We start from the raw sequence: 25,528 nt of genomic DNA on the forward strand, positions 1-25,528 counted from the left end.
CAAAGTTCATGTAAAAAAAGTTCTGTGCACGTGACGCAAAAGTTCCGGAATAAAAGCGGGTTTAAGTGTTTTACAAACTGCTCAAAATGGCGGAAAATCTAAGGGCGGAGCTTACTTAACAAAGACACAGATGTCTTCCGCTTGAGTCAAGGCACGCGTGTAAGCAAGTTGCATGTCTTCAAACGAAACGAGGCATGACTTATGCCCCTTTAAAGTTTGAGTTTTCAAACGCTTCGTATAGCGCCCCCCTTTGGCCAATTGGAGTAAGATTGCTTTCAGTGATATTTGGACTAACCATCTACATATTTGCCAAATGCCATGAACGTGTCACTTTGCATGTATGATTTAGAGGCAGAAGAATAATTTGCATAAAACTGCAATATTGAGTGAATTATTAAAAAATAATGTTTCGCTTTAAAGAAAATCTGCCGAGACAGATCTGACCATATTGGTCCAAAGTTCATGGAAAAAAATGTTTTGCGCACGTGACGCGAAAATCCCAGGAGGAGATAGATTTTGACTGTTTTTCATATAATTCAAAATTGTGGGAGGGGTAAAGGTCAGAGGTCAAAAGTCAGAGTGTAAAAGTTGTTCGGCATGAGGAGACGCATAAGTGTATACAGGTTTCATGGCTGTACCTGAAACAGAGCATGAGCTTTACCTGTTCAAAGTTGGCATTTTTCAAAGGCTTCCTACAGCGCCACCCTTTGGCCGATTGTTGCGAGCTTCGCATTTTAGCCGTTTGGCATAGTCCTCTGCCATACTGCTGAGTTTCGTAAAAAGCGACTGCACGGTCTAGCCGCTAGAGAAAAAGTGGCAGAATAATAATAATAGTGCTGAAGTCCAATATCAATAAGTGGCCTTCGGGCACTTTGTGCCTTGGCCACTAATGATGAAGTCCAATATCAATGAGTGGCCATTTGCCACTTCGTGGCCTTGGCCACTAACAAGGACCCTGGTGTAAACAAGTTGTGTTTAACTTATGGAACATGTACTGTACTGTATTATTAACTGTTTTCTGTACAAAACTACTAATAAAACTCTCAATCAATCAATCAACAAATAAACAAACAAACAAGTTGTGTATAACTTTCCTCGGGTACATCCCTTCTTTGATAGTCAATTTGTATGGAACATACTGTACTGTTAACTGCATAACTGTTTTCTGCACAAAACTAATAATAAAACTCTCGATCAATCAATCAACAAATACATAAGTAAATTAATAAGTAAATAAATCAGTAATACATTTCAGTTTTCAGTTTCTTCAGTCTTCTATATCTGCTGTATTCAGATTTAAACATCATTAATGTGGTCTGCAGTAGGGATGTCACTAACGATTAATTTGGTAACCGGTTAACCGTCAGCATTAATCGGTTAATGGGCCAGGCATGCAGAGTCTGTCATCTGACCGAAACAGTCATGCAGAGAGGAGAGAGGTGTGTGCTTGACTGCTTGTGCTTAATTGACTGACTGACTGACTTTTTAACCCACAATTTCACCAGCATATATTGACTGTGTCAATTCTTGTTTAATAATTTTTTGGTGCGCAGTTGAGATGAGGATGCAAACTCGTCCAAAACATGATCGCCCCCGCCCAGACGATCACATCCAGCAAGTAGTCCTACTCATAAAAAAAACGGGGGCGAGTGTGTTTTGGGCGAACGTTACGGATAACTCATCAGCGTTCCCTCTTCTTGTCGCGATGCAGTTTGGCGACAGGACTCACGGCACAGTGTATTCTGGTTGGATAAATCACCTCGGAAGCCTTTCCCCAGAACAACAATAATATAGTGTCCTTAATTGGCATAATATCTTTGGCTATTCTGCACATGTCGTGCATCACAACGGTGGCAAAGTTTCGTTTCACGGTTAGCGTTAGCTCTGCTCCACAGTGGCAGTCTGGCAGACTTCATGGTGAAGTGCTCTCTACGACGGCGCTGATTTGATTTCCAAAGCGAGATTTGCAGTCGAGGTGGAGGAAAAAGAAAACAGAGCAGCGCACGACACAAAACAGCAGTCTGTTTAACAAAATCACATGGATTGGGAGTGGATGGGGGTTACGACGCGCTACACGTTCAGTCTGGTTAGGCTCACATAGATCTGATCTGATTGAGACTGCAGACCACATGAATGAATTCCTTACTTTTATTTTATCTCGCTGCGTACGCATCACTTTGATTTATTCAGAGAGAGACATAGCCTGGCCCTACAGTATACGTTGTATAATGTCACGCTGGCAGGGACGTGCAGGGCCCCTGATTCAGCCCGGGACAAAGAGTTGGAGAGGCCCTCATTGCACGCTATAGAGAGAGATCTCTCTCTATAGCGCTGCTGCTACTCAAAGATTTGCCATTTCAGATCATGACAAGTGACAAGCCAGTGGGCCAATTACATGAGTTATATTTCGTCGTTGTCGGGTGGAAACCTTATGTCCAAAACCGTTTGTTTTGTATTTATCATTTTAAAAATGATTTAAACTAGTGAAAACAGCCGATCTACAAGCACACAACGCCTCGCACCGCGAGGCGTTGTGTGCTTGTAGATCTGCTGTTTTCACTACTTTTGTGCAAACAGTTTAATTTTTACTTTTGTGCAAACAGTTAAATTTTTTCCTAATGGCCGGCCGGGACCGGCCGAGAATGAAACGGCCGTTCGGGAGTTGTCCCTCTTTTCCCAATGGCCAGCACGTCCCTGCACGTTGGGCAGCAACTTAAAACACTTTTTTTTTAAAGTGTTGTGAACACAGCGAGCTGGGACGAATGTCCGCATTTGCCTACGCATGCAGGCACGGAAGAAAAGTCTCCATGGCAACGCTGCTGTAACTTTCACTCATTGAGAAATGTTTCTCTGCTTGCATCAAGCCTGGTCGATGTCATGCCCCCGAGAGCCGCCTATTGGTAGGTTTGTCAGCTCCGCACACAACAATGTAAAAGTGCCATTCATATAAAACTCGCGGGCCACACCAACATTAAACTTTCATATTAAGTTGGGGGCCACAAAATATTGTCTCACGGGCCGGATTTGGCCCGCGGGCCACCAGTTTGAGAACCCCTGCAAGAACATGTGGCACCCTATTTACATTGGCCTATTATAGCGCCACCAGGAGGCAAAAAATAAAAGAAAAAAAGAATACCTGACCTGCCGGAGACCTGTTCTTGGAAGAACACTGTAGGCCTATTTATTTTCCCACTTTTCTTTTTTTCCCTTGCTGCTTTTTTGCTTTCCTACTTTTTCCTGGCTTGGCCACTTTATCGCTGCTTGCAGCTATATGTATTACTATTATTATTATTACCCTTATTACCCTTACCCTTATTATTACCCTTATTATTATTATTATTACCCATATGGGTAACATAAAAATGTAGTCAATAAATGGTTTGTGTAGCAGGACACACTCTCTCTGAATGTACATTATTATTAAAACCATCTGCTGTAGTTTTGGTTTAGTGTCTACCTGGTAACACGTGATGAGAGTGAATAGTGTTTTTTCATTGGTTGTTGTAGAGTAGAGACATGTTGTTAAAGTGTGTCAGTGTTCATTTCTCTGAAACATCTCAACTCATCAGCACTTCAACTAAACTCTGAAACATCTCAACTCATCAACACTTCAACTAAACTCTGAAACATCTCAACTCAACAACACTTCAACTAAACTCTGAAACATCTCAACTCATCAACACTTCAACTAAACTCTGAAACATCTCAACTCATCAACACTTCAACTAAACTCTGAAACATCTCAACTCATCAACACTTCAACTAAACTCTGAAACATCTCAACTCATCATGACTTCATCTCATCTCTGGCTCTGTGTTTCACTGAGTTTCATCTGTTTACATGGAGCAGGTAAACTTTATTTAATTAATTGATAATTCACACGTCTGACTTTCACCATGTTTCATCTGTTCAACCATTTAAACCCTATACTAACCTGACTCTATATGGCCTGTCCTGTTGTCCTCTATATCTCAGCTGAAAATAGCAGATCTACAAGCTCACAATGCGATCCATAGTGTAGATCTGATATTCTGAATGGACGCTAGTGGTTAAATTGAGCAGGTCAACTTTATTTAATTAGACTATTTAACAATTCAAACACACTGTGTTGATATTATACAGATAATATAACTGAACAATAATGTTATTTGTACATTTCTATTTCCAGATGGACATGTGTTCTACAGGGCTTTCCGCTGTGTGTTCAACTCCAGTGAGCTGAATGACATACAGTACATACAGTCAGCATATTTCAATCATGATGAGCTCTTCAGGTGGGACAGCAGAGTGGGTCAGTGGGTTGGATACACTGAGCATGGTGTGAAGAACGCAGAGGCCTGGAATAAAGATCCTATGATACTGGCTAGTTACAGAGCAGAACGAGAGAGATTCTGCAAACCCAACATTGAGACCTACTACCTCTCTGCTCTGGACAAGAGAGGTGAGCTGATCTCAGAGCAGCACTCAACACTCATCACCTCATAAACTATAACATGATATCATAATAATAATGATATTCAGAGATGATTCATGTATTATTACATTCATTATTATTACAAATATTTATATTGTAGGCTAATGATTGTAAAACATTCCTGTATCTGATAAGAAACATGTCAGATCCTCTTAAACACTTAAGACTGATTCATACTTTATCTTAACACAGTGTGACTCTGTGCAAATAATAGATCTACAAGTTCACAACACATTGTGACAAGGTCATACACAGAGTATAAATGAAGCATATAGATTATAGATCTATATTATTTACCTAATCCTGTCTAAAATAACGATGCCAAGGTCAATGTTTTTAAATTAACCTGAAATAAAACAATAAAAAACACCTCTACACACTTCATTATATATTTAATTTATTCTATTTACCAGTTTGTTTTGATACTTAATTACTGTTTTACAGTATTATATATCTAAAGTGTTATTCGTTTCTACTCTTTTGTTAATTTTAACTATTTTCCTTAGGTTAAGTTTGTTTTATTTTTGTTAATGTAAAGCTCTGTGTAACTGTGTAATTATTGAATATGTTTAAACTATATAAATATAAACTATATAAATGTTTTCTATAGGCTATAGAAAACTGTAGGAGTGGGGTGGCTCAGAGTAGATAGAGTACCTACAGCAACTTGCAATGGGCCTGGTGTACAAGATACACTACACCACTAAGATACCCATGTACCGGGCAAAATACTTTAAAAACGTTAAGGATGTCCACAATTACAACACCAGAGGCAGCACCACAGATCACGTTCAACCCAGAGTCAACTCAAAGAAAGGGTCAAACTCGTTCTTTTGCTATACCACAAACATGTGGAATGCCTTAAATGATGTTCTCTTGTGCCATCTGGTGGACAAACACTGACACTACATTTACAATTATTAATACATGTACCTATTACTCGTAGTAGGTTATAACAACAACAACAACAACAACAACAACAACAACAATAATAACAATTATAACAATAGCCTACTAATAATAATCTTATTTCTCCAGTGGAGCCCAAAGTCAGGCTGAAGTCAGCAACTCCCTTCGCTAGCAGCAGACACACTCACATGCTGAGGTGCAGCTCCTATGACTTCTACCCTAAAGTGATCATCGTCACCTGGCTGAGAGACAGAGAAGAGACCACCTCTGATGTCACTTCCTCTTATGAGCTGTCTGATGGAGACTGGTACTACCAGTACCACTCCTACCTGGAGTACACACCCAAGTATGTAACAAACACCCATAGAAATACACACCTCTACTGGTACCAGTACCACTCCTACCTGGAGTACCAGGTACACACTTAATAGACACCTACAGAAACACACATACACGTGAACATAGGTATGCCGTTAGTATCTTTTTTGCATTCTATTTCAAGTATTGTTTTGAGACTGCATAGCTGTTTCCAATGCATAGCCACCTCTATAATGTCCATAAATCAGTTGTGAGAGGCCTGCAGATTGCAGGAATTCCCAATAAGCCAAGAGCTGACGTTGAATTGTATTCAGTGTCTGTGATAATTGGCAGGCTTCCTGTGTCCATGATCTGTATTGTGTGTGTGTGTGTGTGTGTGTGTGTGTGTGTGTGTGTGTGTGTGTGTGTGTGTGTATGTGTGTGTGTGTGTGTGTGTGTGTGTGTGTGTGTGTGTGTGTGTGTGTCTCTGTGTGTGCGTGCGTGCGTGCGTGTGTGTGTGCGTGCGTGCGTGCGTGTGTGTTACAGATCAGGAGAGAAGATCTCATGCATGGTGGAACATCCCAGCCTGACCGCACCTATCATGATGGACTGGGGTCAGTTACTGTAATCTATCACTATTGCAATCTATTACTACTGTAATCTACTGTAATCTATTACTACTGTAATCCTACCTATCATGATGGACTGGGGTCAGTTAGCCTGGCATATCCAGACTAATATCACTACTGTGTAGATATTGATTGATTGAAATGTAAAACAGCATGAGTACAGTCTAAACACTGAGTCTAAAAGGATTACACCATAGTCCTTGCGGTCTTGCTTCCATTGGGGTCCTTGGTATTCAATTCATCAGCATATAAAGTAGCATCAAAACATTCAATATCACAATATCAAAACACTATACTGTATGTACAGAGTAGAAAGAAGGGTGGGGTGAAGTAAAGGAGGGGGGGGGGGGGGGGGGTGATCAGTAGCGTCTGTCTAGGGGAGAAGTGAACACTACCATTGTCCTCATGAAAGGTGAATTTAGCTGTTTTGAAGGAAGCCAGTGAACTACATATTAGTGTTTAATCTCTATATGGAACCAGTGAACTACATCATTGAACTACATATTAGTCTGGAAACTCACGGAACCTGCATTTTGCATTTCCAAGGGGCAGATTAAAACAACCCACCCCATATTTGCATACTGGGCCATGATTGGTGCCCACAACTTCGGGGGCAGCAAAATCCATACACAAGCGAGTGGGGCGGGGCCTTACTAATCAGCAGAGGGCAGCAGTGGCCTAGGAGGTAGAGTTTTGGAACCCAAAAGTTCCAGGTTCGGCTCCCGGCTCCTCCTGGCTATGTGTGGAAGTGTCCCTAGAGCTGAACTCCCAACTGACCCTGGCAGATTCCTAATTTACCATACATTACACTGTCTTACTTAACTGTTCTCACTCTGTCTGTCTCTCTCTCGTACGCACGCACGCACGCACGCACACACGCACACACGCACACACACACACACACACACACACACACACACACACACACACACACACACAGATGACTCCAAGTCAGAGTCAGTGAAGAACAAGGCGTTTTAATCAACTGTAATAATATCATATCATTAATATCATATCATATCATATCATATCATATCATATTTCTATCATCAGATGACTCCATGCCAGAGGCAGTGAAGAACCAGCTGGCCATCGGAGCATCAGGTCTGGTTCTGGGTCTGGTCTTGTTCCTGACTGGATTCATCTACTTCCACTGGAAGAAGAGAGGTGATCAATTCATATGTTTTAATGTTTAATTAATTATCTTACACAGGAATCACTTTACGAATGGCTTGGGGAAAACCATCGTAAGGGCTCCTGACAGGAGGTTCGTAGAAGCAAACCCCTTTCCTGAAAGCGAACCTCCGCAGACCTGTCTTACGATATAACTATAAACTTATAGTTTTAAAAATCAATCAAGTGTATGGTATGGCAGAGTAGGCTACACACTTGCTATAAAAATGCACAACAGTGAACTATATATTTATACATAAATAATACTACTATATTTTTTATGTTATATGCGTCTGTTGGGTAGAGCGTGCTTACTTTGATACAGAGAGATATGAGCGCACCACAACACAACACACTTACATAAAAAATAACCAGCTCATAGGCTGCCCGCACACCATTGGTTCTCAAAATGGGGTCCAGAGACCCGTGGGGATCCAGGGGATCCCCAGTGAAATGATATGTAGAAGTGATGTGCAGAAGCGGGGACAGAACCCAGAGTTCCCACTCGGCAGTCCAACACACAACCTGTGGTGCCAACATAGCGCTGAGCTAGATTGGCAGGGCTGTTGTGTTTCAGTTAGGAATTTAAGAACCATAATGGACCCTCATCATAGGTATGTATATGTAACTCAGAGAGTGTACAAATGGGACCAAATGGACCTGTCATTTAATTGTACGCTCTCTGAGTTACACCTATGATGAGGGTCCATTTGGTTCCCAACTAATGTAGCCCCCATAGTTATTACAGCCATGAGGCATCGCACAACAGCCCTGCATATCGGGCTCAGTCCTATTAGCATGATTGATTGATTGATTAATTGAATATTTTATTAGACAAAAATGGAGAACGGTACAAGTATAGTCAATACAATAGAAATGTAGTACAGTACAGTTACAAAAACTGTACTGCCTAAAAGGAACATCCCATGGTATTTTTTACGTTGGAAGTCCGACTGATGTGTTGTGTGTTGACCTGACAAGTGAGAGCCTCGGGTTCGACCCCCGCTTCTGTGCATCGCCACTTATCAAGGACCCCTGAAAGTCCATGGACCTCACTTTGAGAACCAATGCTCTACAATATAATGTCAAAGTAGCCTATAAAAATGTAAATAATAAATATTTAAGACAAGCAATTAAGTCATATAATTTAAAATTAAAACAAGGGGGTTGTGCAGTTAGTTAGCCTGCCAACAGTGCTTAAAGTTAAATTCATTTGGGAGCGCAGCTGGCTGACACGTCCTATCAATCAAAGCCAAGAGCCATTCAAGGAGAGTTGCATCATCTCCGTTCACATGGGAACAGAGTTGGGAGAACTCTCTAATACAAGGCTCTGGCCAACCTAAGGGCATGTTTGTTATGTTTAGCCTGTTTTGAGAGAGGCGCTTACGAGTGTGTTTGGGAAACACCATCGTCGTAAGGCACCCTTCCCTTAGTGTCCTACGAAGGGCTTAGTACGACCACGGTACGACTGCGTTTTGGGAAACCAAAGTCTGTCTTAACTGTCTGTTTAAACTGTCTCTCTTCTTCTACCAGGTCGTGTTCTGGTGCCGACAACAAATGACGATCTTTAGACTCCTCCCACACACCCAGGTTCACTTCCTCTTTCTTTTTAATTCACTTTTATTTAAAATGTATAAAAGTGTGTAAAACTAGAACACATGCTTGTGTAAGAAGTGAAACAACTAGACGATACTGATTAAAACCAGGGCTGGATCTAGCCTGTAGGACTGGGGACAAGAGCAAACACAAGGTGGGCGACGTTCGAAAATAAAATAGGGACTCAAAACCCCCAAAATGCATAGAAAAAAAAATAAAGGATGCATTTTGTCAGTTATACCTACTGTATAACACACAATACAAACACAACAGATCTTACACCTGCATCAGGATACTGCATCACAGGTTATAACAACTTCTATTCATACCATAATACCCCCCAAAAACGATTAAAAACATTATTTTTTAATAACTTCTGATTGGGTGGGCACATTTGGGTGGGCTTAGATCCCATAGCCTGAGAGGACGTTCAGGTGATCCAGTCAGGAAGTGAAGTTCCTGTGATTCAGTTCAGTGAAGAGACGACACAATGCAGACAAACTCTGAACCAATCATTTGAACACAACATTTGATTCAGAACATTGAACACAACATTTCAGTGAACTGAACCCAGTGATTCAGAACATTGAAAACCCAGCAGGATCAAAGACAGAACCTTGTGGTCCAAAGGAGAGTTCTCTACCAACTGAGCTACTCTTCCTACTAAGATACTCTACTGACAAAGTATTGATCACATGTTGTTAGAATGGACTGAGTTGTTTCTACTCTGATGGTTACTGTAGTTACAGGGAGGATGCTGGGAGCTTAGCTTTTTAACTAGTTTACTAATAACTTGTTCAGGATCTATTAACTATTTATAGCATAGTTTATAGTTTACTAATAACTTGTTCATGTTCTATTCAACTATTTATAGCATAGTTTATTAATAACTTATTCATGTTCTATTCAACAATTTATAGCATAGTTTTAAATCATTACAACATTAGCAAACTGTTAACCATCATTTAACAAGTGAAGAACAACACATTAACTAGTAATGTGTGAATGATTGATTTACTATTATGAGGGAAGGTTGTTCTAAAGTGTTTACATTTTAACACAGTTAATAATGTCTGATTCTTATTGGTTCATTGTCTTTTCACAGAACACCTGGATGTGTTTACAGAGAGGCCCTCTGGTGGAGAGAGGAGGAAATACATGTGTGTCCAATCAGCTTTTAAATAGTCATAGCAGCAGCACAGTGATGACATCATCAACCTTTTTCACAAATGTCTTTTTTAAACAAAATGCTAACTGGCTAGCCAAGGCTAACGATAATTAGCTTGGACGATTCATCAAATTACTTTTACTAGTCCTTACCCGTTCAAAGATATGAGCTCCGAAATGATGTGCAGTGTGTGGGTTATGGGGTGTGCACTGTGCACACAGTATATGAGGGATGGAAAGTAACTTTCTGGTGTTTGCGTGATAATATGTAGGAGCATCAATGTAAGAAAGACCCGTTTCGTTTAAAGGCTACAGAGATACTGTGTACCGATCTACATGACAACATCTGAAAGAGGGCCAGCCAACACCCCCCCCCCCCCCCCACCCACCCGCACGCACGCACGCACGCACGCACGCACGCACGCACGCACGCACACACACACACACACACACACACACACACACACACACACACACACACACACACACACACACACACACACACAGAGCTGGATAAACATGTTGCCCCATGCTAGATGCAGAATAGATATGCCTCATGCTAGATGCAGAATAGATGGTAGTTACACCATAAAAATGCTAATATACAGCATATGATTTGTGAAAGTGACAAACGGGCTTCACAGTTATGTCAGGTGTGTTCTATGCTAATGGTGATGCGATTTCAGATCAATTGCTCCAGCCACTGAGGAGAAACGCTGTGACAGACACTCAGACAGACAGACAGACAGACAGACAGACAGACAGACAGACAGACAGACAGACAGACAGACAGACAGACAGACACTCACTCACTCAGACAGACATTCGCAAAATTATAGTATAGATAGTTAATGCGGTCAGAAAACACAAACATCATATTTCAGTTCTACACGATATTAAAACATTAAATAAATGATCAGAGTTGTTCATAACATTAATATCATCTGAATGGAAGTCAGTCAGCCATGTTTGTGAAAAAGGTTTTATCATTTTATAATTGACCATAAGTCATTTATTATGTAATCATTTATGTGATAATTAATGTGTTACGATCATTATGACATCACTGTTTCCCTGTGATGGGTGGACCTACAGCCTCTAGGGTGGTCTGAGGTGATGGGTGGACCTAGAGCCTCTAGGGTGGTCTGAGGTGATGGGTGGACCTAGAGCCTCTAGGGTGGTCTGAGGTGATGGGTGGACCTAGAGCTTATGGGTGGACCCGGTTTAGACAATGGTGGGCTGTCTAAATGAAGGTAAACAGTGATGAAACATGCATCATTTATATTGGTAAATCATTTATATGAAATCATTATGTAATCATTTACAATGTGTAATCATGAGCAGAGGAGCAGATCTCAGTACAACTTAGAGAGGAACCACAAACAATTAATCTTCTCATCAATAAAATCACCAACATAGAGTTAACACAAGGATTTTAAACTAACTAATAATGTCCACAATCATTACAGTTTGTCTGACATTTGCCAGATCGTAATTGTTGAATGTTGAATGTAATTAATTCATTATAGGTTGACATCACATGACTTAACAACCTAAACCTTAAAGCAGGCATATATATATATATGTTACAGTATGTTCAAGAAACCAGTAAAAGTTGTCAAGGAGCACTCGTTTTGACGTTCACCACACACTAATCACCACCAGATGGCGACGTCAGCCACTGCTCTGCCATTCACCAGAGTGTATATAAGAGAGTTACGTCACGCTTTGAACTCGCCGCAGACCGGAAGTGTTTACTCTTTATTTACTAGCCTAGCCTAGCCTAGCCTAGCCTAGCCATTAGCTCCATTGTAGTCACTTGGACAGGGCGTTTAACGTGCGCTTGCCCAGGCCTTACGGCCTGGGCATAAATATAACGATTGCATTCACCACGGCTTCGTAACTCGCGCGGCGCTCCGCCGGCCGCGCGGCCCTGGCCCGCTCTTCGCGGCCACTCGCGCCTGCGGCGCTCGGGGGCGAAGAGCAGGACCAAGGTCCGCTGGCCTTCGCGCCGCTTGGGGCTTCGTGGACCCAGGGGGGCCTCGTAACTCGTTTGGGCTTCGTGGATACAGGGGGGCTTCGGTAGCCGCTCGCAGTGTCGTGGACAATAGAGCGGCGCACCGCCTGGAGTACGTTGTTGTGGCGACCGCTTGCTCCGCCCCGTGCCGCACCACGAGTGCTCCGCGTCTCGAATGTGCTGTTTCTCTAATATACTATGACATATATATATATATATTGCTTACCTTTTTAATGAAATAATTACAATCTATTGAAAGCAGTACAATGTGAATTGCACTCCAAGCCCTTAAATAAGTGTCTAATTTGGACAGTTTAGAATTCCTTGTTCAGTATTTATTCTATATCTTTCTGGTTTCAGCTCCACTGCTGTTTCTATCCGTTCATATTGGCTGAACTTCACTCATTAATTAAACTAGTTATCAGTTAAACTAGTTAACAGCTCTGTGGATTATGTTGTTAATGAATAATGATCAGGAAACAAAACCTTCATAAAGTATTGTGTTTACTGTACATGTGAGAAGGATTTCTAAAATGGAATCAGCTTCTATTAAACATATATTTTAAATGACATCATTTATTTCTAAAGACGTTATTTGAGGAAACACCTCCTTCTCCCTGGGATCTGCACCCCTGACCATGAATGGTTTGATGTTCACATGTTAGATTGTGGCTTTAATTTGCTTGGTTTGATTGGAATGACACAATGTATCAATAAAGGAATCAGAAACATGTTTTCTTACATTTCACTCACACAGTATTTGGTCTTAACTTTCTGTTAAGAGAATAATCTTCAGTGAACTCTGTTGAACTTGAACACAGTGTTTTATGTTGTAATAATTGTCCTCTTACTCCATGCTGAACGCTGCGTCTAGAAAGGCTTGACTGCACTTAGTTGAGTTTGGCGTAACGCACCCATAATGGCAGATCTGCAAGCTCACAACGTGTGGCAGCACGACGCCATGTGAGCTTGAAGATCGTCCATTTCCAGTGCACAACAAAGCATATCCAGCCCTTACATTTGAAACCAAAGCCGGCTGTACACGTCCAGACCAGTGTTCTTCATTTGAGACGGATAAGGTAGGATCTACGTGGAGAATTGATCTGCTTTAAGCATAAAGGCAATAGTCAGAGCGTTTCAGGCAAAAATCGTGCACTTTATGAAAGAAGCACTACATTTGGCACACAGAACATGCTATATGGAACATTTTTGGCTATAGGGGCATCGCAGATTTGTCTTGGGAAACTTGTGGGAGCCAATCAAAGTTGGGCTCTCATAGACTTTACTATAGAGTAAAATAATACAAAAAATAAATATGCTTTAAGTAGCATGGGAGGGGTCAAACGTTTTCAGGATTCTGAATCCAATGCAGAAATTTGTTTTGCACAAAAAACATTCCTTTCCAAGAAATGTCCGCCACAAAACTGTGAGAAGTGATGACTCATCACTAAATCATAGTTTTATTGCCAAATTATGGGGTCAGTTTTTAGCTCAAGGAACGTTTTTCCTGCAAAACAAATGTTTGCATTGGATTCAGAATCCTAGTTTGACCCCTCACATGCTACTTAAAGCATATTTATTTTTTGTATTATTTTACTCTATAGTAAAGTCTATGAGAGCCCAACTTTGATTGGCTCCCACAAGTTTCCCATGACAAATCTGCGATGCCCCTATAGCCAAAAATGTTCCATATGGCATGTGCTAACTGTGTGCCAAATTCCATGCTTCTTGCATAAAGTGCACGATTCCATCAAAATACTGCCCGAAACGCCTGGACTACAAGGTCTGCACAGCACGCAGAAAGCTGCACAAGAGTAAGACCATCAAACCACTCCATTCCCATTGAAATGCATTGGTAGAATGAATCAACTCTCAATGGTAGAATATTAGTACCCCAAGAGCACACTGCACTTTTAACAATCATTTGTATTAATAATGATAATAAAACAACACTGGAGCATTTTATAATAAATCATAATTTCATACAGAGACCATCATTTCAGACATTATTTATTGTTCATAGTAAAACATCATTTCACAGATCTTCAGGTTGTATACATGTCATGATGATTGGACCGATGGAGGATTGGTTTCCACAGACGCGTCTTGCAGTCTTGATTTCCTTCGACTAAAACGACGACGAAAAATGTCCGCCGACTACCTTTTGTTTACCGAAAAACTATAGCTAAAGCTATGGTGACTGAAACTATTAGACTAAATATAATGACAATTTCGTCAACAGATAAAAACTGGTCTAAAATGTCAGGGAGGGACTGGTGGAACTGAAAGACAAGTTATTTTATGTTTGGTTGCGCTCCGAAAACATCAGATCTACAAGCTTGTAGACACCTTCAAGGCCTGCCGTTTTTTTTTCCCCCCGGCAGGCCAAAATCAACTGTAGATTTAGTCGACTAAAATCGAATGACATTTAGTCGACTAAAATCTAATGACATTTAGTCGATTAAAGAATAAAACTAAAACATTTCATATGACTAAGACTAAATTACATTTCATTCAAAAGACTAAAACTAAAAGTACATTTGCAGTAAGAATCAATAATGCCGCCTTGAAGCTGATTTCGTCACAGTTTCACAATGCGTTCCATCTTGGAACTTCCTGTTCCCCAAAAAGACCCCGAAAAAGAATACCCCTCCCACCACACACACACACACACACACACACACACACACCCACACACACACACACACACACACACACACACACACACACACACACACACACACACACACACACCTTCAGAATTATAACACTGAGCATTTTATATAATGTGTATAATTTGTTGTATATATATATATATATAAAAAAAGAAAGAAAACAAAGTGAAATAGTGGGCAAGCGATGGCTTGTTGTCGGGCAGACTAGACGCATGTAGCCTCCATACAGCCAGGGTCGGAGGTCGCGGCTGGATCTCAGAAATCTGTGGAAAATAAACGAGGATGAAAAAGAAAACAGACAAAACAAACAAAACAAGCAGTCATAGCAGCTTGCTAAACATTTCACGTAAAAATATTGTTGCGGTATTCATGTCACCATGAAGAAGTCATCGGCATTAAACTTTGAAACAAATCTTTTCTACATTAGGAACTGTTCATTAATTTGCATCAAAACTACATGAGAGTTTGATTAACACTCCAGAACATTCAAGCCAGTTTCCACACCGTGCTGAAGTGACAACAAACCAACATACCAACAAAGCAACAGCCATGCCATTCTTGGGGAAATGATTAGCAGTAAATATGAAGCATTTATGATCAGGTTAAGTTCAGTGGTCCTTGAGGGGGTTCCAGGTGGTCCCCAGCTATATGATGGAGAGTTGGTAACCAAATGGACCCTTGTAGATCTTTACCTCTTAAAGGGGGTTGGTGGTTATATAGATCTTATAGATCAGGGGGTTGGTGGTGCTGTTAATACTGCAACACAATCATTTGAACCACTTTATCCGTTTGGCTTTCAAAAACAAGCAGATCTACAAGCTGGCGCATCTGTTTTTTTTTTTTTCCTTTTTTTTCTTTTTTTTCGGAATACGTCAGTCTGACGTCTCATTACTCCGACGTGAGGTTAGGTTGGGTTAGGGTGGGTTGGGGTGGGTTAGGGTGGGAGACGATGGCTTTCGCCATCTTGTTTTTAAAGATGAAGCTGTAATTCTGTTTTAATTCAGTTCATATTGCTTCACAGAGGAAGTGTGTCTCTTCCCCGTGAAAGCACTATAAAAATAATCTTGTTTTTGCCATCCTTTTGACCGTCCTGGCTTGCTAAATAATTCTTGCAGGTCATCTTGCAATTTATGTCCTGTAATTATTCTGAGACTCTGGCAGAGCGGTCTATTTCTCCGAGTCCGAGTTTTTCCGAGTTTTACTCTGACCTCATACCAAGCGGGTTAGGGTCAGAGACAGGGTTAGTAATGGATAGGGTTAGGATTAGAGATATATTTTTGTATTGTATTGTATTTTTGTGTCCTGGGAAATTCTGGGTAATTTTGGATTTTCTTTAACACAGATCTTCTCTTCTCAGCTGGTATTGGTGAGCTTGGGGGTGGTTGACACAATGATCACATACCGTTAGTGCCAGTTAGAGATCGGCACATTTTCTCTTTTTTCACTTTAAAAAAAACGCCTGCAATGTAGTGCATTTGAAACTGCATCACAGGACCTAAATGAGTGAGGTCAGCAGAAGTGACGTGAGTGAGAAAGAAGTGACGTGAGTGAGAAAAGTAAAACCTGAGTGAAATCTGCCAAGCTCAATGGGGCACCAGCGGTATTCTTCAAATATTGTTCAATTTCAATGAATTATATACATCATATGAAAGCTTAGATTCTGTACTTTCAATGATAAGTAAAGAGTAAAGACCCGTCGTGTCTCAAATCACTGTAAGCGGTCACGTATTGAAGAGCTTTCAGATGCACTGATCTGGTGATCTCTATGCGTCAGGCAGGCAGGGCCAAGCTGCTACTAATGCTCCTACAAGCTCTAAGTGCCTAATAGAACAGTCAATCTAAGCCAAAAAAAAAGGCCAAACCCAAAAGAAATTGCAATATTAATGTGACAGTTTTTATTGGTCAAAATAATGAATTATATATTTTGTATATATTTAGTGGATCAAGGTAAATTCATTGCAAGCATTTGTTTTGCACAAAGAACATTCCTTGGGCAAAAAATGGACCCCACAAAACTGTGAAAAGTGATGACTCATCACTAAAACATAGTTTTGTGGGGTTTTGTGGGCCCGTTTTTAGCCCAGGGAATGTTTTTCATGCTACACAAATGTTTGCAATGGATTAAGAATCATGAAAAAAACCCCTAGTTAGACCCCTCACATGCTATTTAAAGGGCTACTTTTTGAGGGGTCTTTTTTCATGTACAGTAAGTGAATGAGACCCCCTAAATTTACCTTGATCCACTAAATATATAATTCACAAAAAACATAAATGCGATTGCAATTTCTTTTGGGTCAAATCACAGATTGACTGGACTAAAATGAACGCAGGCTGGTTTGCACAGCGGTGAACATTATGGTAGGCAGACTCTATCCACTGTGCAGCGCTACCTATCATGCGACAAGTACCGATGTGGCTTCCTACCTGCATGAGCTGGTGTGTGTGTGTGTGTGTGTGTGTGTGTGTGTGTGTGTGTGTGTGTGTGTGTGTGTGTGTGTGTGTTATGTGTGTGTGGCGGCTGCGTCCCCATGGCGACGGCGTCGGGCGGAGGTGGGAGGAGCTTATGGAGGAGGAGGGCGGAGTCAGTCATTGGCAGGTGAGAGAGGAGGAGGAGGAGGGGTTACGGGGGTCACAGGTCAGGGGTCACAGGGGTCAGAGGGCTTCGATACCTGCGGGGCTGAGGACCAACGCCTGCAGGAGGTCAGAGAGAGACACGATGCCTCTGACCACATCTTCACTGTCTACTAACACTAACCGATGGACCTGGGGAGAGAGACATTAGGTTATACTGAGAGAGAGAGAGAGACACGATGCCTCTGACCACATCTTCACTGTCCACTAACACTAGCCGATGGACCTGGGGAGAGAGACACTAGGTTATACTGAGAGAGAGAGAGAGACACGATGCCTCTGACCACATCTTCACTGTCTACCAATACTAACCAATGGACCTGAGGGAGAGAGACACTACTGAGAGAGAGAGAGAGACTCTGACCACATCTTCACTGTCCACTAACACTAGCCGATGGACCTGGGGAGAGAGACACTAGGTTATACTGAGAGAGAGAGAGACACGATGCCTCTGACCACATCTTCACTGTCCACTAAAGGCCTGTCCATACTTCGACCGAAACCGCCGTTTTCGGTCAAAAGGTCCTTTTCAACTATAAAATGTAATTCCTCGAAAGTTCTGGAATGCTTTTTCCCCGAACAATAGTTCTGAAATTTGCACTACGAGATGCTGTCACTCGCCGAAATCATGTTCGGTGAAACGGCCAACGTGATTGGTCGGTTGGATCCCCCCCCCCCCCCCAGCTACTGTACATTGGAAAGCCTGGTGACGCAAGGCTATACATTTTAGCTTTTGTTTTTTGCTTTGCGACCCGCGAAAACTACTATTAGTAGGCTACTATACTGTCTGTGTCGGTGCATGCTCAATGAGCGGCGCGACACGACGCAGAAGGACGAGAAGGTCGTCAAAACGACTGGCTGACATTCTCATTATTTCAAAATGTTTCTCCTCGTCCATGCCCCTCATCCCCTGAACGAGAGTCTGATACAGGCCATGCTCGCCTCCTCCTCAGCCGCACAAAGCAGGGCAAAATCCTCCTCCTCCTCTCTGCCTCCGCTAACATTTCCTCCTCGTCTTCCTCCACAATACGTGCCATCGCTTCCAACTTCCAACGTGCCAACCCTCCGAACAGGAGCGAAGTATGAACATCCGACGCTTTTTTTCGGAAAAGATAAAAAATAAAAAAGTTTATTTTTCAACCGAAAAGTTTGGTTCTGTCGAAGTATGGAGATGCCTTTACACTAACCGATGGACCTGGGGAGAGAGACACTAGGTTATACTGAGAGAGAGAGAGAGAGAGAGAGAGAGAGAGAGAGAGAGAGAGAGAGAGAGAGAGAGAGAGAGAACAAACCCCAGCCAGCCTGACTGTAGCTACACTATCACTCAGAAGATTAGACCTAACCAAATTATAACTAAAGAAATAGATAAATATTAGCGACCCCAGAGTACTATATCTTGGCTTGATACCCGAAGACACAGAGGAGGGTAAGAGGACACTGGCGGCTAAAAAAGCCATCACAAGAAGGTGGTTGAAAGAGGCTCCTCCTAGCGAGGAACATTGGTTGGATATTGTTGAAGAAATCAGCCTCATGGAAAAGATTACGTATAACCTAGCCTCGGAAACCCAGGCTTATTGGAAGAAAAATAAGCCTGGGCAAATCCCCCTATAAATGTGTTGGCTCATGACATTTTAATTGTATAAAATATATGTAGCCGTTCAGATATCTTATTTTACATCAGTATTGTTCATGTGAACTGTTTTTTTTAGGCTTATCCATTATAATTATAAAATCGCTATGATTTATCACTTGTTTTCCACCGCGGATCACTACCTCATTTCCTCCTTTCGGAACCACTCGAGCGGCATAGCCGCGGAGCGAGTGGTTCCGAAAGGAGCTATCATTTACTCAAAGCGGACAGCAGCAGGAGTCATGTCACCCTCCACGTCAATTCGAGACGCCACATAAAATGTCCGCGTTAGCTTTGAGTGCGTATAAGTATAACCTGAGGACAAAAGCAGACATACGAAAAATGTTGGGAAAAATTGTATTTGTATAAGAGTAAATAGTGTGTGGTCCCCCCCCCCCCCCCCTTTTTTTTCCTTTCTTTTTTCTCTCCCCTTGTTGTTGTTGTTGTTCTCGTTGTCCATGTCTTTTTCAGGTGTTTTTGTTTTAGTCTGTGATATCCATTGAGCATTTAAAATGCTCAATGGATATCACTGGTCATCATCTTGAATCCTTAAGAGGTGACCCCAAGCTACAAGAATCAGTTGAGAAAAAAACTTTTACAGGCGAATCCACGTTCAGCCAAAAATCACCATTTGGCTCCCGGACAATTTGTATGTTTTTTTGTCATGGCAGTTTGTTGATTGAAAAAAAAGAAGAAAAAAGAAAAGAAAAAGATGAATACATCTGTTATTGGAATGAACTTACACAATCACAACACAAACTAGAAACATATTTGTCCCTAAACAGACACCGTGGCAGATTACCTAAGCACAGTAACTGAGAAAGACATTGACAACAATGTACAGACTGAGTGATCATGGTTTGGTGATAGAGAAGGGCAGACACAGACAGAGAGGAGAGGCTGTGCTGTCATTGTGATGAGGAAGCAGTAGTAGAGACACAATTACACTTCCTAACACAATGTAACAAATACACAAACATTAGGGAGGAGTTCTTCCCAAAAATTGAAATAATTTGTGCAGAATTCAGAAGTATGACAGAAAGAGAGAAATTGACACTCCTTTTGGGGGAACAGAAACAATGTGCAGTTTTAGTTGCAAAATATGTAAATTCCTGTCACATAAAGGGACAACCAGTAGGACACATATACTGTATATCCCATGTTTTACTTTACTGCACAATCTCCTTTGTTTATGTACTGTAATTACATTGATTTATATTGTTTTGTAGTTTGTCATAATTGTATTTGTGCTTTGGCAACATTTGTAAAATGTCATGCCAATAAAGCCTATTGAATTGAATTGAACTGAACTGAGAGAGACAGACATTTATTTACTACTGTCCACTAGCAGCAGGTGATGGTGACCTGCACTGTTAGCCCTTAGCTGTACATTTATAGCAAAAACCGAACAGTATTATACTGTATTAGTATCAGACAGTAATATACTGTAAACAGCAAAGCATTCTGGGAGAGAAAATTACTTTTTTACAGCAATTTAAGAGAATATCATTATCATAGGAATTGCTGTAAATTTGCTGTTAACAGAAAAGCATTCTGGGAGGGAAAAATATATTTTTACAGCAATTAAAGAGAATGTCATTATTGTTAGGAATTGCTGTAAATTTGCTCTTAACAGCAAAGCATCCTGGGAAGAAGACAGCAAAGTATTCTGGGAAAAGCATTTGTATAGTTATTAGGGGCATTTTCTAAGCTTCTAATGCTTAATGTGTCATGTCCATGTGTCTGCCTAGGCAAGCTGACTGACATTATGTCAGAATTTGATTTGTCAGTATTTGAGCCTCAACCCTAACCCTGGCTGCTATCGTTAGGTTAGGGTTCAGCTCACCCTGGTGGTTGGGAAAGGAAAACTTCTAAGAATAGATAGAACACGTGCTACCAGTACTTTACTGTAAATCTGCAGGGAAAAGGCTTACAGTGTGTGTTATGGTGCCACCTTTACAAACACATTGGTGAAGAAAGTTCTTGGTAAAGGAATTTATTCCCAGTTTTGACGTGTGTGTGTGTGTGTGTGTGTGTGTGTGTATACCTCTGCCTCTGCGATGCGGTCTATGACGGTCTCCAGGGTCTCGTGGGGGAAGCACTTGAGGACCCCCTCCACCTGACAGCTCCTCATCCCCATGGCCTCCTTCATGGTCATGTCCAGGTTGTTGTAGTTCTTCTGGGCTGCCAGGTTCTGGAGGTACACATTTAAACCAGTTTAAACCAGTCTGGAACGCACATCTTATCTACATCCTATCTATATATTTATATTATCTTTAGTTTTGTCCGTTCATTTTGAAACTTCATGATAGTTAAAATTCCTTTGTTTGCTCTTACTTTTTCTCTATGCTATTTTTATGTTTAAATGGTAATAAGGTGGGAAATATACTGTAAGCTTCGGCTTCAGCCCATACCGTTTTAGGCATTTTGGTGACTAAATTGCACTGTATTTTATTTGTATTTTATTTTTATGTTTGACCGAAATAAATAAACTATACTAAACTAACCGTTGTTTTATGCTTTAGGTATTGAAAAATAGCAGATATACAAGCTCACAGCGTTCTACATTGTACCAGTAGAATATGTGATTACCAGTTACACCACTGGTCAAGTGTCAACAAATACAGTGATAACAATAAAAGTGTTAGTGTACATTTTAATTACAATGATGAATAATCAAAAGCTGATAGAACTTACAATGACATCAAACCTGGAGTATAGCGCCACCACCTTGCCTGGAGGACCAAGAGAAAGAGACATTTAATTAAAGTGTGTCTGTGTCCCCCCTTTTTTTTCTTTTTTTTTCATCCCACTATTTTTGTGATTTCTTTCACCTGGTGTCAATTATCGAATGTAATCCTTGGTGCTACACGCTACACTTGTTTAGTGCATGTTTTTTTTTGTGACGGTACCTACTCTAGGGCAGTGGTTCTCAACCTTTTCAGGCTGTGACCCCCAAAATAATCATAATTTAACTGGGGACCCCCAGCACTAAGAGTTGAGGCATTACATTTTGTATTTACACAGTTCTATTGTGAAAATAGCAGATCTACATGCTCACAATGCCTTGCAATGCGAGGCGTTGTGAGCATGCAGATCTGCTATTTTCACAATTTCTGCCTCTAATATTTGACAATTTGGCCAATGTTTAATTTGTCATTTCAGAGGTATTAAAAAGTCCTTAAATTGTCAGTGTCAAATGTGCAGATACCCTCTATACACTTAAACTTTATGTTGGTTTATTTACTGTTGAGTGAGAAAACAATGTTGCACATTACGCTAATCATCTGGGGAACCCCCAAAATAATTTGGGGGTCCTGACCCACAGGTTGAGAACCACTGCCCAAGGGGACACGTGGAGAACATGCAAACTCCCCACAGAAAGGACGTGGAGGAGAGAACACGCCCCCAGCGCCCACAGCGGGAATGTTTTACTGAGCATAGTGTAGTGATATTGATGAATTCCAAATGTTATCTGACACCCCTGGACTGGCATCATAGACACGGCACCCACTTTGGGAAACCCTGGTCTGCTCACCTTCCTGGCTGAGCACGGGCAGCGCCGACACCCTCCTCTCCACAAAGACGGTCAGAGCGTCGTAGACGGTGGCGTCGTCCTGAACGGTGGCGATGTGACGGAACGTCCCGATGCCCACCTCACTCATCCTCTTCTGGAGGAAGCGGGGCTTGGGGATCATAGAACCCTGGAGGGGATAGTAAAATCACACCTGGTGTGAAGAGAGCGGTGCTATTTATTATGAGTTCATTTCATCAAGTGTGCCGCTAGCCAATCACAGCACGTCCTGCGAAGCTTGGCCAATGGGACCTTGGGCGTAAGACAAACTTTGAGCCAAAATGTAGACCATATCTAGGCCATATGTAGGTCATATCTAGGCCAGATGTAGGTCATATCTAGGCCAGATGTAGGTCATATCTAGGCCAGATGTAGGCCATATCTTGGCCATATGTAGGTCATATCTAGGCCAGATGTAGGCCATATCTAGGCCATATGTAGGTCATATCTAGGCCAGATGTAGGTCATATCTAGGCCAGATGTAGGTCATATCTAGGCCAGATGTAGGTCATATCTAGGCCAGATATAGGCCATATCTAGGCCAGATATATGTCATATCTAGGCCAGATGTAGGCCAGATGTAGGTCATATCTAGGCCAGATGTAGGCCACACTTCAGTTCACTTTAGGGCCTGGACAGGAACCTGAAGATGTGGGGGAACTAAAGTAAAGCGGTTTACTTACATAGATGTGGAGGAATTAAATTTAAAGTTTACTTACGAAGATGTGGAGGAACTTGAGGATGCGTTTGTGAGTCAGGATGTGCAGAACGTTGCCCGACTCGGGGTCGATGACGGGCAGTCTGTGGATCCTGTTCTTCAACAGGGAGTAGATGGCCTCAAACAGACTGTATGGGGGACAGGACAATAGATGTATTCAAATGGACTGCATGGGACAACAAGACAATAGATGTCTTCACATAGACTGTATAGGGGACATAAAGGTGACATAAAGGGGACCAGGGATGTGCAGAGAATGTTAGAGAGGCAGGGGCTGACATTTCTAAAAGGGTCTTTTGGTGAAAATGTCAAAAATAGCCTTCCTCCAAGCTCACAAGGCGTTGTTGTGCTGCGACACATTGTGAGTTGGAAGTTGGCTATTTTTGGTGCTTGATACCACACTGAACTATGCATAATCAAGTCAATACTGGAGATGTGGCGTAACGGCATGGAACTTGAACGGCTGCGTTCAAGTTCAGGAGAGTTTGGACAAGGCAATTCTCTTGGATGCTGCATTCAGGTATGGCATGGAAAGAGGGGCATTTGCATTTCTTTCACCATAGTAAAAACTGCAATCATGGTCGGGAGAGGACACTTTTTACAGACGGATAAAAGGGCACGTGCCTGAAGGGGGCATAGAGGAGTGATGACGTCTCACCTGGAGTCAGGAGTGATGCTGATCAGACTGTTGACAGAATACTGGAGGTAGATCTCTGAAATGACACACAGACGTTTTATTGTCCTATATCCCATAGGAATGCATGATGTGGTGTTTTATCACATCCCCATAGGAATGCATGATGTGTTTTTTACCGGGCTCACTCCTACAGGCTTGGAAAAGCTTTTTTTCCCCCCCTCTTTGGTCACGTGATCGACGTGTCACGTGGTGTCACCCAGACCTATTGATAGAGAGAGTTACGACACTTACGTCGACTCCCATTGTAAGCGTGGAAAGCATAGTGGAAAGCTAGCTTAGCCTAGCTTACTGGAGCCTGTTCTCATTCTTAACGAGCCTTTGCTGCTCTTCAGCCCCGTTATAACCAAGGCATTTTCACTCGATGGTAAATAGACTAAATCACGTCTTTTCCACGCTTTTTAACGCATTCACGGGCCTCTCCAAGGTAGACAATATTATTAAATGGGGGAAAAAGACGTTATTTAGTCTACTTACCAGCGAGTGAAAATCCCTTGGTTATAATGGGGGCGGACGGGGCTGAAGAGCAGCAGAGGCTCGCTAAGAATGAGAACAGGCTCCTTGCAAAGCCACTTCCGGTCTGCGGCGAGATCAAAGCGTGTCGCCACTCTGCTTACACTGCTCTGGTGTCACCATGTTACGTTACGCGGTGCTCGTACATCGAGTTAGCCCAAGAATACGATGGGGACGCATGCTTTTATACTGAGCTGAATACGTACATATTAACAACTGGAGTTCCTAACACCTTCTCACAAATGTTAACGATTCCCCCCTGTGAAGTGCCGCGGCCCCGTTAACACGTTACCTGACGTATTAACTGGTTACCATGGTAACCAATAGCCCCACGCTGCTGCGGCCGGTAGTGAGCGAGGGGACTCAATTTCCCACGATGCCTCGCGGAATACTATATCCGGCGACTTCCGGCGCCCATTGAGTTGTATTCTGTTGCGCGTCTAATGGGCAATAACTTACAGTACACACGGATCATTGTGTATTTTTTATAAATAAATACTGTTGTTAAATAATAAATAAAGATACTGACCTCTCCATGTTTCGATCTTGTGCTGCTCCAGTTCATAGATCTGAACCTGAACACACACACACACACACACGCAAGCACGCACGCACACATGCGCATGCACGCACGCACGCGCACGGCGTGCACACGCACGCACGCGCACGGCGTGCACACACACACACACACACACACACACACACACACACACACACACACACACACACAATATTACACAGACACAATATTACACACTTCATACACACTAAATAAGTAAGAAGCCCTAAGGCCGAGAAGCGGCGTGTGGCGCGTCACTGATTCCCCATAG

At 41.9% G+C, this 25,528-nt stretch overlaps 2 protein-coding genes and 1 long non-coding RNA gene across 3 annotated transcripts in view; 2 read left to right on the forward strand and 1 right to left on the reverse strand.

The window, feature by feature from the left end:
* Window positions 1-3,657: 3,657 nt before the first annotated feature.
* LOC308294982 (SLA class II histocompatibility antigen, DQ haplotype C beta chain-like) lies at window positions 3,658-7,367 on the forward strand (the record flags this gene model as incomplete). The annotated part of the gene is made up of 4 exons (XM_080737918.1): window positions 3,658-3,850; window positions 4,170-4,442; window positions 5,514-5,700; window positions 7,364-7,367. The coding sequence occupies exons 1-4, from the start codon at window positions 3,790-3,792 to the stop codon at window positions 7,365-7,367; spliced, it is 525 nt and encodes a 174-aa protein (XP_080594044.1). The 5' UTR covers window positions 3,658-3,789.
* Window positions 7,368-7,408: 41 nt separating this feature from the next.
* LOC308295039 lies at window positions 7,409-10,472 on the forward strand. Its single transcript, XR_013962543.1, has 3 exons — window positions 7,409-7,477; window positions 9,017-9,073; window positions 10,185-10,472. It is a non-coding gene; the product is annotated as an uncharacterized lncRNA (long non-coding RNA).
* A 7,118-nt stretch (window positions 10,473-17,590) lies between these two features.
* LOC308294983 (5'-AMP-activated protein kinase subunit gamma-3-like) overlaps window positions 17,591-25,528 on the reverse strand; it is a gene marked incomplete at both ends in the record, with an annotated part of 22,460 nt that continues 14,522 nt past the window's right edge. The window contains 7 exons of the mRNA XM_080737919.1: window positions 17,591-17,701; window positions 21,247-21,393; window positions 21,897-21,934; window positions 22,738-22,903; window positions 23,493-23,619; window positions 24,150-24,204; window positions 25,228-25,273. Of these exons, the coding sequence (XP_080594045.1) occupies window positions 17,591-17,701; window positions 21,247-21,393; window positions 21,897-21,934; window positions 22,738-22,903; window positions 23,493-23,619; window positions 24,150-24,204; window positions 25,228-25,273 (690 nt within the window). The remainder of the gene's footprint in view (window positions 17,702-21,246; window positions 21,394-21,896; window positions 21,935-22,737; window positions 22,904-23,492; window positions 23,620-24,149; window positions 24,205-25,227; window positions 25,274-25,528) is intronic.

The sequence above is a fragment of the Nannobrachium achirus genome (genome assembly GCF_963921795.1).
Source record: "Nannobrachium achirus genome assembly, chromosome: 12".
In the NCBI taxonomy this organism is placed as follows: Eukaryota; Metazoa; Chordata; class Actinopteri; order Myctophiformes; family Myctophidae; genus Nannobrachium; species Nannobrachium achirus.